Source organism: Rhineura floridana, chromosome 6 (assembly GCF_030035675.1).
Source record: "Rhineura floridana isolate rRhiFlo1 chromosome 6, rRhiFlo1.hap2, whole genome shotgun sequence".
Classification (NCBI taxonomy): domain Eukaryota; kingdom Metazoa; phylum Chordata; class Lepidosauria; order Squamata; family Rhineuridae; genus Rhineura; species Rhineura floridana.
In genome coordinates, this window is record NC_084485.1 from 81,399,616 (window position 1) to 81,412,637 (window position 13,022).

The 13,022-nt window shown below is 41.5% G+C and overlaps 1 protein-coding gene across 12 annotated transcripts in view; it reads left to right on the plus strand.

Moving 5' to 3' along the window:
- ST3GAL3 (ST3 beta-galactoside alpha-2,3-sialyltransferase 3) overlaps positions 1–13,022 on the plus strand; it is a 362,121-nt gene that overhangs the window by 330,045 nt on the left and 19,054 nt on the right. The window contains exon 13 of one of the 12 annotated variants that reach the window (XM_061632683.1): positions 11,665–11,745. The exons of the other annotated variants lie outside the window; for them this stretch is intronic. Within the exon in view, the coding sequence (XP_061488667.1) occupies positions 11,665–11,730 (66 nt within the window). The 3' untranslated portion in view covers positions 11,731–11,745. Of the gene's footprint in view, positions 1–11,664; positions 11,746–13,022 lie in introns of those variants that run through there. 12 annotated transcript variants of the gene reach the window in all.

Sequence of the window (13,022 nt, forward strand, 5' to 3'; positions counted from 1 at the left end):
GTTGGAGACTGCGGTTTAGTTGAGGTCAGGGAACAGACGGGCAGAGTGGGGGGCCCTGGCCTCCTCGCCCTGCTGCCGAACTCGCTCTGCTGCTTAACTCGCCTTGACGCTTCATCAGCTGGGGCTCCCTCTAGCTCATGGAGCAATCCAAATCTGGTTGCTCTATAGTCTACATTATAATGGGCAGGAGAAAGAAAAAAATGATGAGTTGTTGAATGTGTGTGATAATGAAAAATCTGAAGATGAAAAGCTGTGCCTTGTAAACAACACCTGCTTGTAAATGGTGGGGTTTTTTTACCCAATGAATGTGAAAAATTAGGGATTAGGATTTTTCTTCTCCTGCCTGCTTGCTGCATTGATTTTGTGTTGTCAACTACTCAGTGTCAATTTCATAAAGACGATAATGTTGAAGGACAGCCTCACAGTGTACGCGCACACACACACAAGCACGCACGCACCTTAAGTCTGGACCACTGTCACTTCCTCGACCTTATTTGGACTAAAGCTCAAGCTGCTGCAATTTAGCCATTTTTTTTAATAATGTGTTAATTGTGATTATAAAAAAAGCTGCTGTGAGATGAGAGTCAAGCTGCTGCAATCTGTAGGCAGAAATGTTGGGCATTATATTTCTAGCCAAATCTGGTCTGTTCTCTGGCTCTGGACTCTGGAGTTCCTTCCCGTACGCAGTAAGATGTTTTGAAATGTAATTAATTTTGAAGTTTTAGCATGGGAGGGGTGGACATTTTATTTTTGTTCTATTGTTACTCCTACTAGCATGTTGCTGCGTTAATGAGGTCAAGCTTATATAATGGCAATGCCACTAATGCTGCTTGTGTGAACCTTACATACCTAAGCTATGTCTCTCTCTCCAATCCACTCTATCACCTCATTTAGGAAACTTCCTTTGTTTCACAACAACACAGTTGACTGAATTGATACAGTCGCACACACACATACACACACAAATCTCACCCCCCACATTTCAACAAAAGTCATTCACCATTTCCCTTTTTCAGCTGTGTGGTTGTGGTATGATCTCTCCTTTTTCTTACTTTGCAGATAAATTTATGTAGTATTTTCAGACTCATTATCAATCAATCATATATTATTACCTGGGGGCTGGAGGCCATAACGCCTGCCTGCCTGCATATGGCCAAAGTGAGGCTAATTATTAATATATGATGCAACATGCTGGTGCCTAGTGTATGTGTACAGTCCACACAGTTGCACGCATGCACGCACCCACCCAGGAACAAAAGCAAATACAGCTATGGAAAGAAGTTGTAATTAGCAATGGATTTGGAAGAATACACAGCAGTACAAATAAGCATCATCATCCCCCCTCTGGCAGCTGCACTCAGGGGCTTATTTCTATAACTTATAAGAGAAAGTCATAACAAATATGCTGAGTACTGAGTAGTGAATGAAGTGAGTCCCTCCTTTTGCATTCAGAAAGTAGTGTCCACTGCATTGCAGTGAAACATAGTAATTTTCATAATTGGCATAATGGGCAGACATGACCAATTCATATAGTAGCAACTAAATAAGGAGAACCAGTCAGTTTTTTTTCATGTATATGTAAAATAGCATCTAAATAAGTCAGTGTGAGTGAAAAACTGCTGCAATTGAGAGACTGTTGTAATAAAATGGTGTTGCTTCGATTGCAAACCTTAATGCAGTGTCCGTCCACCTCTGTCCACCAGTGCAATCAGCACACTCTGCAACAAAGCGTTATTTAAGATCCTCCACAGAACACTTATGCAGAGTATCTGCTGTGCTGTGTGTGTATCTGTGATGTTGTTGCCACTTAGAAGAAAAATTTATGTAGTCTTGCATAGATTAAAATGAAAAATTGCATTGAAAGATTGCTTTAAGACATCATTTGGTAGACTGACAAAACTACATTTTCTTAAGCGATTTAATTTTATAATGAATAATAACCAAAATGATGACTTAACCTAAACATTATTTAAGGAACAGTAGAATTAGAGAACAGATTAAGAAAAAAAACACATGAATGTTAATAGCCATTTCTGAGAATTAACAAAACAAAGAGAAAATTGGAGGGAGGTTAATGGCTGTAATTGGCTATTGTTATCACCTAGACAGCCATTAAGAATGCATCAGCTTAGACAACAGCCAATTACAAAGATATAACTTAAAGTTCAGAGCAGATTTTATTTTAAAAAGCCATGCCATTGAAAGGTGCGACCCACCGCATTAAATCAGTGCCAGTCCAAAAAGACAATGAACTGTCAGATTGAGTTGAAATCTGGGTCTAAGTCCGATCTAGCAGATATTCTCCCCCATCCCTAGCTGCAACACACAGTCTGTGTTTCATCAGACTATCCACCATGACCCCAAGATCTTTTTCCTGGTCAGCCACTGCTAGTCCAGACCCCATTAGGGTACATTTGAAGAAGTTAAAATGTTGTCCCAATGTACATCACTTTACATTTGGTTACACTGAACCATCATTTTAATACCCATTCACCCATTGTGGAGAGGATCATTGTGGAATAAATACAAAACAAATTGAACTATAGACTGGAAATATCTGGCCTATGCTACCATATTAGACGGGAAGTACTAAGGTATATTTCATTATACCAGGTTTCCTCTTTTATTCTAAGCATATTCTTTTGTGCTAATTCAAGAGCCATAAGAATGTAAGAAGAGCCTGCTGGATCAGACCAGTGGCCCATCTAGTCCAGCATCTTGTTCTCATAGTGGCTAACCAGGCCAATGGGAAGCCCACAAGCAGGACCTAAGTGCAAGAGCACTCTCCCCTCCTGTGGTTTCCAGCAACTGGCATTCAGAAGCATACTGCCTCCAACTATGGAAACACAGACTTCCTCTAAACTATTTTATCCTCAGATCCCACATTCCAGCTCTCCAAGGCTGCCAGAACTATCGTTTATTGGTAACAAATTTAAGCTGCTTTAAGTTTTTCTGTTGAAAAGAAAGGTGGCGTTTATATATAATAAATTAAATAATAAGATTATCCATTTTCTTTTCTCTGAATAGCATTGGAAGTCAAAGCTTGGAAACTCATTTTCATAAGATTCTGAGCTGTCTTTTAAAAAGCAATTTTCGTGCCTTTCAGCTTACTGAGGAAAGCATTAAAAGTAGGAGCATTTTCTCAGAACATTTTAAAATGCTAGAAAGGGTCTGGGTAGGGTTTCTAATAATCAGGCTGAGATAATACCTTCACTACAAACTCTACTCCCTCCCTTCTCCTATTTGTCTTTCTGCCTCCACACATATATTGCTCCTCTGATATTGATAATCCCCCTTCTCTGGGGGGAAATGAATAATTCAGAATTTAAAATACTTGTGTCACAAGAACAGAGCATTCAGATTAGTTAAATATAAGGTTGTCCCACATTTTCCTAACCCATTTGCCATTTTGGGGGTTGCAGACTTTTGGCATATCTTTGATGTTGAATTCCAAATCTCCAGTATACAAGAGTTTAATAAGCGGTGTCCTTTTAGTCTCATTCTGGAGTGTACCAGTTCTACCTGTTTGCCTTTTACAATGTTGTCTCTTTTCTTAGGAACTGTCAGTGATTTTTTTTTGTAACCTGGAACTCTTAACTGTGATGAGAAAATCTGTCAAATTTTTCACCCAATGTTTCCCATCTTTCTTATGTTTCTCCAACGGAGATACTAATTCAGGCCCATTTACTGCAGCGTATAGAATGGGTGATTAAAGATTTTATGCAATTACGTAAGCAATATACTTTGGAAAGAAGCAGCAGAACAGCATCTGAAGGATGCAAAGTCTTCTAAACAGCTTAATCCTCTTTACAAAAAACGAAATGTTGGACTTCAGTATCTTATGCATAATAGCAAGTAGGGTTGCCCTGCCTTTGTCTGAAGAACATGCTCTGAGGCACTACGAGAGCCAATGTGGTCTAGTGGTGAGAGTGCTAGACTAGGTCCTAATTACTAGGATCATGGAGACCTGGGTTCATATCCCCATTTGGCCAAAACGTTTACTGGGTGACCTTGGGCCGCTCACTAACTCTCACCCTAATCTATCTCAGAGGGTTGCTGAGAGAGTAAAATGGAGAAGGAAGTTCACACCCACTGTATAAATGTTTCCTTAAGGGGGGTGGGACAGCAAAATCCTCCAGTAGTCCATAGGTTTCCCACTTGGGACCTGAATCATGTGTTGAAGGCAGTGATGGGGTCCGCTTTGAGCTCATGGCTATGTGTTTGCTTAAGATGTTCACACTGATGATTGTGTTCTTGGTGGCTATTACATTGGCCCAGAAGGTGTCCTAATTAGGGGCCATATATTCTGACCCACAGCTATAGGTGGTACTATGTTCTGACCCTTCTTTTGTGCCCAAAGTTATTTCATTGTTTTACAGGGTCCAGGCAGCGGTGTTGCCCTCCTTTTGTCCCAATCCATTGCAGGCCCAGGAAGGAGCCTGGCGCACCTTGGATGTCCAAGGGGCTCTGTGTTTCTACATGAACAGAATTGCTAAGGTCAGAAAAGGGGAGGCTCCCCTTAAGGCGTTCAATGGGCCTTCTGTGGGGAGGAAGGTGTTGACTTCTTCCATTTCTACGTGGCTCCAGGACATAATTGTTCAGGTTAACCTAGCTCTGGGAAAATTTGGAGCTCCAACATCTATAGTGTGTAAGGGCAATTTTCCTACTGCAGATATTTGTAGGGCAGCGACTTGGGCATTGTTTCATACCTTCATCAAACATTATAAAATAGACTTTTTTTATTTTGCTGATACTGCCTTCAGCTGTAAAGTGCTGTAGAAGGTGGTTTGTGTTTTGACATGCTTATTCTGGAAGGCCACTCTGGATGTTACTGCTGTAGTATATCTGAGGTGAAGGACTTCCCCCTAGGAGACAACCAGGGAACAAAATAAAATTCTTACTGTGAATTTCTGTTTCTAGTTGTCTCCTGAGGGGAAGTCCACCCAACTCATTCTTCCAGAGTCTGTGTGTCCGCTCAGAGTTTTTTTCAGTTTCTAATTACTTCTGCCTACACCATACATAGTGGTGCTGTCAGGGACTACAGAAGTGTTTTCCCTTTGCTGTCTGGTTCTTGTTTAAGGAATTTGTTCTGCTAAGATCTGTGGAACCATTGTAGAGTTGAGAGGTTTGCCATGGTCTGCCAATAGGTCTGGAGCAGCCTTTCCCAACCAGTGTGCCTCTAGATGTTGTTGGACCACAACTTCCATCTTTCCTGACCATTGGCAATGCTGTCTGAGGCTGATGGGAGTTGTGATCCAACCACATCTGGAGGCACACTGGTTGGGAAAGGCTGGTCTGGAGGGTGGGGTGGCCCCTCCCCTGGTGAGATGGATAGAAGAATCTTAGAACCTGCCCATCTGAGCAAGAGGGAGGAGCCATCTCAAGGTAAAGGACAACCAGGAATAGAAATTCACAGTCAAAATTTCCATTTGTTTTATCTAACAAAGTTTCCTGGACCAGAAGGATTAATTAAAAGTGAAGGATGATACTCTTAAACAAAGCTCAGAATATCTGATTTAAAAATGAGGACCAATGAAAAGGGAACCAGTTATTATTAGGCACAAGATGTGGTGTGGAGTTTATTTTAAAAACAAACCCAGAATTGAATTGGTTCAGGTTTGCTAAGAATGGGAAAAAGTGTTTGTGTGTGTGTACGCGCACACGTAAACTCTGGAGAGATAGAGGAAGCAAAAAAGTAGTCAGTTTCCAATTGCTAGTGTTACAAGACCAGATGGAGAAAATTGTTAACTGTAAGGGCTAAATTTTTTTTTGTTAATGTTAAAATACATTTATCTTAATATTACTTTATTATGGAATTTGTGTTTTTACACATTCTTGTACTTTTAACTTACATGGAATTTATTCCTCACCATTGAAAAGTAATTTTAAAAAACACTACCTCGATCCCCATTGGGTACATTGGGTAACTAATGAGGCACTACCTTTGCCAGCCACATGGAGGCAGAGACAAAAGCTGACACTAGAGAGCACTCATTAGAAGGACTGGTTCTTCCTACCCAGATCCAGTTAAATTCTAGTGAAGTTTGTTAACTCACATCTGTCTAATATCATTTAGCCATAAAGCTATAATCCAGGTGTGGGGGTGGAGACTCTCTTCAGCCCAAAGGCCACATTTCCTCATGGGGAGTCTTCCAGGGAGGCGCATACCTGTGGTGAGCATGGCCAGAGACAATAAATGTGCAAAGCAACAGTTGTTACTCTAGGCTTCATTGAAGGCATGCAAAATTCAGAGGTTTCTACACACACATTTCTCTATCCAGGCAAGTAAGAGGCATTATCACAGTTCAAAGATGCTTTTCAGATGAGCAAAAGTACTCAAGGAGGGGTGGAGTAGGGCCAGTGAGGGGCATGGCATGGAAAGAGGTGTGGCATGGGAAGAAGCCCAATGGGAGGATAGAAAGGCCTGGATTTCCCCACTCCTACTATAATCCTATACTCCTTGTACCAGGAAGTAAGTCCCATTTTGCTCAGTTGAACTTTTCTGAGTAGATATGCTAAGGATTGGACTATAAAAGAGACAAAAGAATGAAAGAGTAGATATATTGAGTAATGTCCATGAATATCTGCAAATAAATTCACCAAATGAATCCCTAGTTTTTTAATTCAGGAATAGGATTTGATTAGGAGTGCCATCTTATAATTTCCATTTCCCCTTCCTTAACTGTAGAGGTGAGGCTGAACACATGCAAAAGAGGATATAACTTCTATATATTTTTGTAGAAGAAGGAATTGTGGTCAATTCAGTATTTCTCACCCCTAGATGACAAGGTTACACCTGCCAAAAATCTGCTCAGTATTAAAGGTCCAGAAGCCGGAAACTCCCTTGCCTCTGACCATTCTCCTCCCCCGTCTTCCATAGCTGTGATTATGCTTCCCTTTGTGTACTCGAAAAATATCCCTAGTTAAAACTTCTATACAATAGGCATGCACGAAAAGAAAGTTTGAGATTAAATGCTAAATTGAACACAGAATAAGTTGGCAGGTATTATACTGTGTGTGGCTGATTAGCCAGAAAAGAACTACTTAACTTCAGGGGAGGGAAGGGGAAGGTAGAACAGGGTATACACAGATGGTCAATAGGGAGCTTTTGCTGCAGCAAGACAGTAGCACGATTTCCTGGAAATATGGCTGGCTTTCTGTCAGATGGCAAAGGCATTAGTACTAGGGCATTTCAGGAAATGTCCCTGGTCCTAGCCTGTCATTCTTAAGCAACAGGGGCTGTGATCTTATAGGTTTTCCTCCTGAGGTTTAATCTTTATGGGATTTTGGTGTACTGGTCATCAAGATAAGTATGTCTGATAACAGGGGTCCAGCAACTGCAGTGAGACTAATTGGCTGTGGCTGGTAGCTTTTCCTCCTGTTGAGTTGGTTTATCACACATCTTTATAAATTGGCACAGTTCTCCAGTTGCTATCTGTACACTGAGGCAGTAAGTAAGAGAAAAAGGAAGGGAAGTGGATGTTCTTCAGTTGTGCATATTCAAGACTGTTTTTAAAGGCTACATAGATAAGTCAAATAAAAATGCAAATAAAGGGTGACTGCATTCATGTTATCCACTCTTGTTCTCCATGCCTCAGCTCACACTTTTTCACACTCACTCACAGTGAATGCATCCAGAATTTCACCTTTTGTTTTGCAGAGTAGATTTCTATCATCTCCCATCACTCGTTACCACTGACAGAGCACAATATCAGACAGTCCAATCAAGACTGTAAACAGAGGAAATCCTATCTTGATCCCCAGAGAGCAGGGAGAGATTTTTTACACCACATGGAGCATTCTGGCTGGAAAATATAGAAATCTGTAATTTCTGCCATCCCCTCAGACCATCCGCAGGTTTGTTTGCACAACTGAGAACAGTTGAGAGTTTTTATTGGAAATGAGAGACTGGGAAAGGGGGAGCATGAAAAGAGTGGGCCAAGAGGTTTGCTAGCGGAATACAAGTGTGCTTCTCCAGGGCTCAGTTCCAGTAATAATAATCATGGGTTGCTTGAGGCTAATATTGTTCTGACAGCATGGCTCCTCAGCAGAAGCCCTGTGTTTGTGCTCCTTATACGGAGGAGAGAGTCCTGGGGACATTACCATCACATTGCCAAACCTTTCTAAACAGTTCAAGTCATCTGCCGCAACTGGAGTCAATCCACTGCCACAAGAGTCTAGTGAACAAAACCCAGTGAGGTACAGAAAATGAAATGACTGAGTTAAATCCATTTTGTGTTCCACTAACCCTCACATTTTCCTGACACCCTGCTCTTGCTGGCATATGCATTTGATTATTACAAAGAGCCTTGCTTCACTGCAAAGAGTAACAGGAACACATACACACCCAAAGCAGGAAATTAGGCTGGAAATGCCCCACCCATTGTAGAAGGACAGATGGGAGAGCTGAAGTAGACAATACGCACTTAATAACCCACCTGAACAGAATTGTTGTCTAGTGTAAGTCTTCTCAAGAAGCTAGCTAGCAGTAAGAGAAACAGGGAAATGGTTAATATTACCATGTTGTCTGAGGCATCCTAAGGCAGAATTAATTACTTTTTTCTATTTGAGAAGGGCTTCTCACCCACTACATAGTCCAAATAATGAACATCCCTATGATGGGAGTTCCCTCTGTAGCATATGCATGCTCATGAGCTGCCTTGTCCACCAATGGCATCAGTAGCCAAGACTTTTCAAAAGCCTCTGCTTGCTTGGTCACCTTTCTTTCTCAGAAAGCACAGCACTTCCTTTTATCACTCTCACCTCATGCTCACTCTTCTAATCTTTAAGTGCAGGAATGCAGTTCAATTCAATTCAATTTATTGTATTAGCCAAAGGCCATGACAAATACAGGAACGCAGTTATATTTGCCTGATTCTCCATGTCTGTCATTTGCAGTAAGATTTTCTTCTATAATTGGTAACCTGAGATAGTGCGGAAAATGAGCCTCTTCGCTTCAGTCCAGCTCACAACTCTTAGCTAATAATGTTCACAGGGACCCTGGCACTAAACTGTCTTTCTGAAAGTGGTGTGACTGTTTGCCAAAGAAGAGGCTCAATTGTGGCAAATAGTCTCACCTGGATTAACAGCTGCAACTTTATTCCCAGGTCCCTGAAAATGCTTTCAGTTAGTGTTGCAATGCACCTAGCAAATGACACACATCGCTAATGCTAATAATAATAAAGGTAAAGGTGTCCCTGCACTTACTAGTGTGAGTCATTTCCGACTCTTAGGGTGACGTCTTGCAACGTTTACTAGGCAGACCGTATATATGGGATGGGATTGCCAGTTCCGTCCCCGGCCTTTCTTTACCCCCCAGCATATGCCGGGTACTCATTTTACTGACCATGGATGGATGGAAGGCTGAGTAGACTTCGACCCCTTTTACCGGAGATTCGACTTCCTCCTTCCGTTGGAATCGAACTCCGGCCGTGAGCAGATCTTCGGCTGCGTTACCGCAGCCTACCACTCTGCGCCACAGAGGGTCTTGCTAATAATAATAGCTAATAATAATAATAAAATAAATAAATAATAATACAGCCTTTTCACTGGTACAATGAGCTCAATGTGGTAACTTTAATTTCAGAACAGCATATGTTTGTTGCAAAAATATGCAATGATATTCAGTCTGGCTATCAGTATGTGTAGCTCCATTGGCATGGTAGAGTGTTCCCCAGAATGAAATGGCTCCTGCAAATTTGTATTTAGTTTGCATATGACAGCCTGGAATACCACAAGTTAAATGCAAATATCCAGCACTACAACTAAGGCAGGCTGGGTGCATCTGTCTGCTTCTCTGTCTTCATCATGTGCCATGTGTGGGTCAGGCAGTGTGAAGCCATGACACATATAGTGCAGAAATGAGATGGCTACTTTGTATTCTGCCATTACAATAAAGGGAAGTTTCATAATGAGAGGCAGCTGTCAGTGAATGATATTGGGGCTGTGGATGTGATGCGGAAGCTCAAAGATTGTTGTAATGTGCAACTTTACTAAACTTGGTTCCCGTGTCTGTTTGAGACTACTTGGCATTCACTTTCCAGCTGTCAGTTTCTGTTAGCTAGACAATATGCCTGTCTACCTAAAGTTTCTCTTCGGGAATTTCCTCACTCTTCCAACAGTGCATCCTAATTTTCCTTGTAAAACAATGAGGTATTTGGCCTTGAAATCAGAAGTTTTACTCCAATTATGCTGGTTCACAATGTGTGTGTTTTGCCTAGAAGAGTAGAAGTGTTTGAATAGCGGCAGTGCCTTCATCTATGTATAAATAAGGTGATGCTGGGGAGCATATAAGATATTTAAAGAGATTCTGATGGTCTATATGATCCTATATACAGTGCATGAAGAAAGAGAGACAATTCCCTTTTATCTGTGCAAGGATTTGTCACTGTGATATTGGATGAAGACACTGTTAAGAAGCCCAAAGGCCAACTGTGAGAAGTGGCTTCCAGGACTTGTAACCAAAACTTTACCTCTTTGCAGAAGTTGTAGTTTGAATATGCTTGCTTGACAAGTTTACTCCCATTCAAAGAAGATGGAGATTTTAGTAGATTCTCCTTAGCCTTCTAGAGAACAGGGTGTACATACCAATGACCTCAGCTCTGCCTCTGTTGCTAAATCTGCCAGTTACCGCACGAGACTGTGATTAGCTGTCTTCATGGCCTAGTAATAACCATCTCTGAAATGTTCTGCATGATTATCCTATTAGATACAGTACAGCTCCCAACATTCTCAAGCTCTGCTTCTGTTTGCTTTCTAGCGTCCATAAAAAAGTAGATGAGAGGAAAAGGGAAGTAGTCTTTGAGGTGTTGATCTCTAGGGGCCCAATGCAGGACCTAGGAGAGGACAAAGTGATAGGTTTGCGGGAAAGGAATGGCCTTTCTTGGTTCGATGAAAAGACTTTACATCCGGGGGGGGGGGCTATGTTTAGCCGAGTTTATGTCAATTGTTTCTGCAGATGAAAGTGTAGTTGGAACTGCATCTGAACAATTGGTTAGGTCAGTATCAGGAAGGAATGCCTGGAGATCAGAGGTCCTGCGAGTGGAGTCTGGCTGCAGTTTTGTGGAAAGGCTAATTTCTTAGGAAAGGACATCATGGTTCTTTTGTTGGAATGTGCTACTACTAAATGCCAAATTTGTAATAGAGGCTTTTATCTTTACCTTTAGATTTAGAAGTGGAGTTCAACATAAATTAGAGAAACACCGAGAAAAGATTTTGACAAACCTTACTGTGAATGATGTAAGAAACTTGACCACAGTAAATTTAAAACTAGATGCTTTCAGACAACAGTTAGGCTTGTAAATTCTAGCACACACCCCTCCAATATATCTACACTTCCAAACAAAAGACCTTGGGAGAATCTTTCTTTCCCATTTCTCCCTCCTCCCCCTCTCCTATGATGTATCCTCTGGTCTCCATCTCCTTTTTCATGTGTGCTCAGCATACACTCTCTCTTGTCCTTCTCCCTCTCTCACCTGTTACTTCTTCCTCTCCCTCTTTCCAGTCACCTCTGACACATGCACCCTCTGTCTCTTCCCGTGCCAATTCTTGAGTGGCATATCCTACTAGGCAGACATGCTAGTGGCCAATAACTCTACCCACCTTGTCTGTCCTTTTGGAATTTCTGAGAAAGACCCATAACTTTCATGTGATATTTTCTTGCAGTGTATATATTGCACTTGGAACACGTGGAGTGCACAAAGTTGTATGCAGATCTGCTGCATCCACTGAAACAAATGAAAAAAGCGGATGATGAGTGTACATTGGAGCATTCTGTACGAACTTGATGGGTCAGGCTGAACATTTCATTAAAAAGTAGGATAATGTGGGTGCTTTTGTTTTTTACATGTGTGCTTTTTAATAAACAAAACATTTGAATAGGAAGCTGAGTTCCACCATTGGTGTCTATGTTTTAAGGTGGCACATTGATAATTCTGAAAGTGGCAATTCCTCATTTAACTTGGCCACATTGTGTACCTATAGCTTTTTTAGTTTTTACTTTAGGTCACTTAATCCAAAATAAATGTTATCCCTTAGCTATATAATAATATGTGTATCTAAGACTACCACTCCACCCCTAAGTATGTACTGAAGGAATGTTCATACCTATAGCAACAAAAAGTGGTGCTAAGAGGTATGTAATCCATGTCATATGGAAGATTCATAATCTATGTTGGGAGGATAAATTATCATCTGAGAAGGGATTGTCATTGCATGTGCACTATTTCCCCCTCTAGTCTTCCCCGTCTTTCAGATGTCTGGTAGCCTGGTTCCTGTACCCTCCAGCCTAGTGATGCTGTTAATTAACACCAGGTTGGACAGCAATAAGACCATACTCAGATGGTCCTGGATGGCAAACTGGGCAGCATAGCTTTGCCCACATGGGTACTCCATGCAGACATGATCCATAAAGATTATTTATTTATTATTATTTCAATTTATATACCGCCCTTAGCAGAATAGCTCTCAGGGCGGTGAACAAACAAGATAAAATACAATATATCATAATGAAAATAATAAAAACATATACAAACAAACAACAAAAAACACTACAAAAACACAATACGACAAACATTAAAAATACGGATTAAAAGATTAAAATGGTTAAGAAAATTAAAATGCCTGGGAGCATAAAAAGGTCTTTACCTGGCGCCGAAAAGATAAAAGTGTAGGCACCAGGCGTACCTCTTCGGGGAGGCTGTTCCACAACTCAGGGGCCACCACAGAAAAGGCCCTAGATCTAGTAACCACCCTCCGGGCTTCCCGATGGGTTGGTACCCGGAGGAGGGCCTTAGATTCTGAATGAAGTGAACGGGTAGGTTCGTATCGAGAGAGGCGTTCCACAAGGTATTGAGGTCCCACGCCGTGTAAGGCTTTATAGGTAAGAACCAGCACCTTGAATCTCGCCCGGAAGCAAATAGGAAGCCAGTGCAGACGCGCCAAGACAGGTGTTATATGCGAAGACCGACTGGTCCTTGTCAGTAGTCTGGCAGCTGCGTTCTGCACCAGCTGAAGCTTCCGAA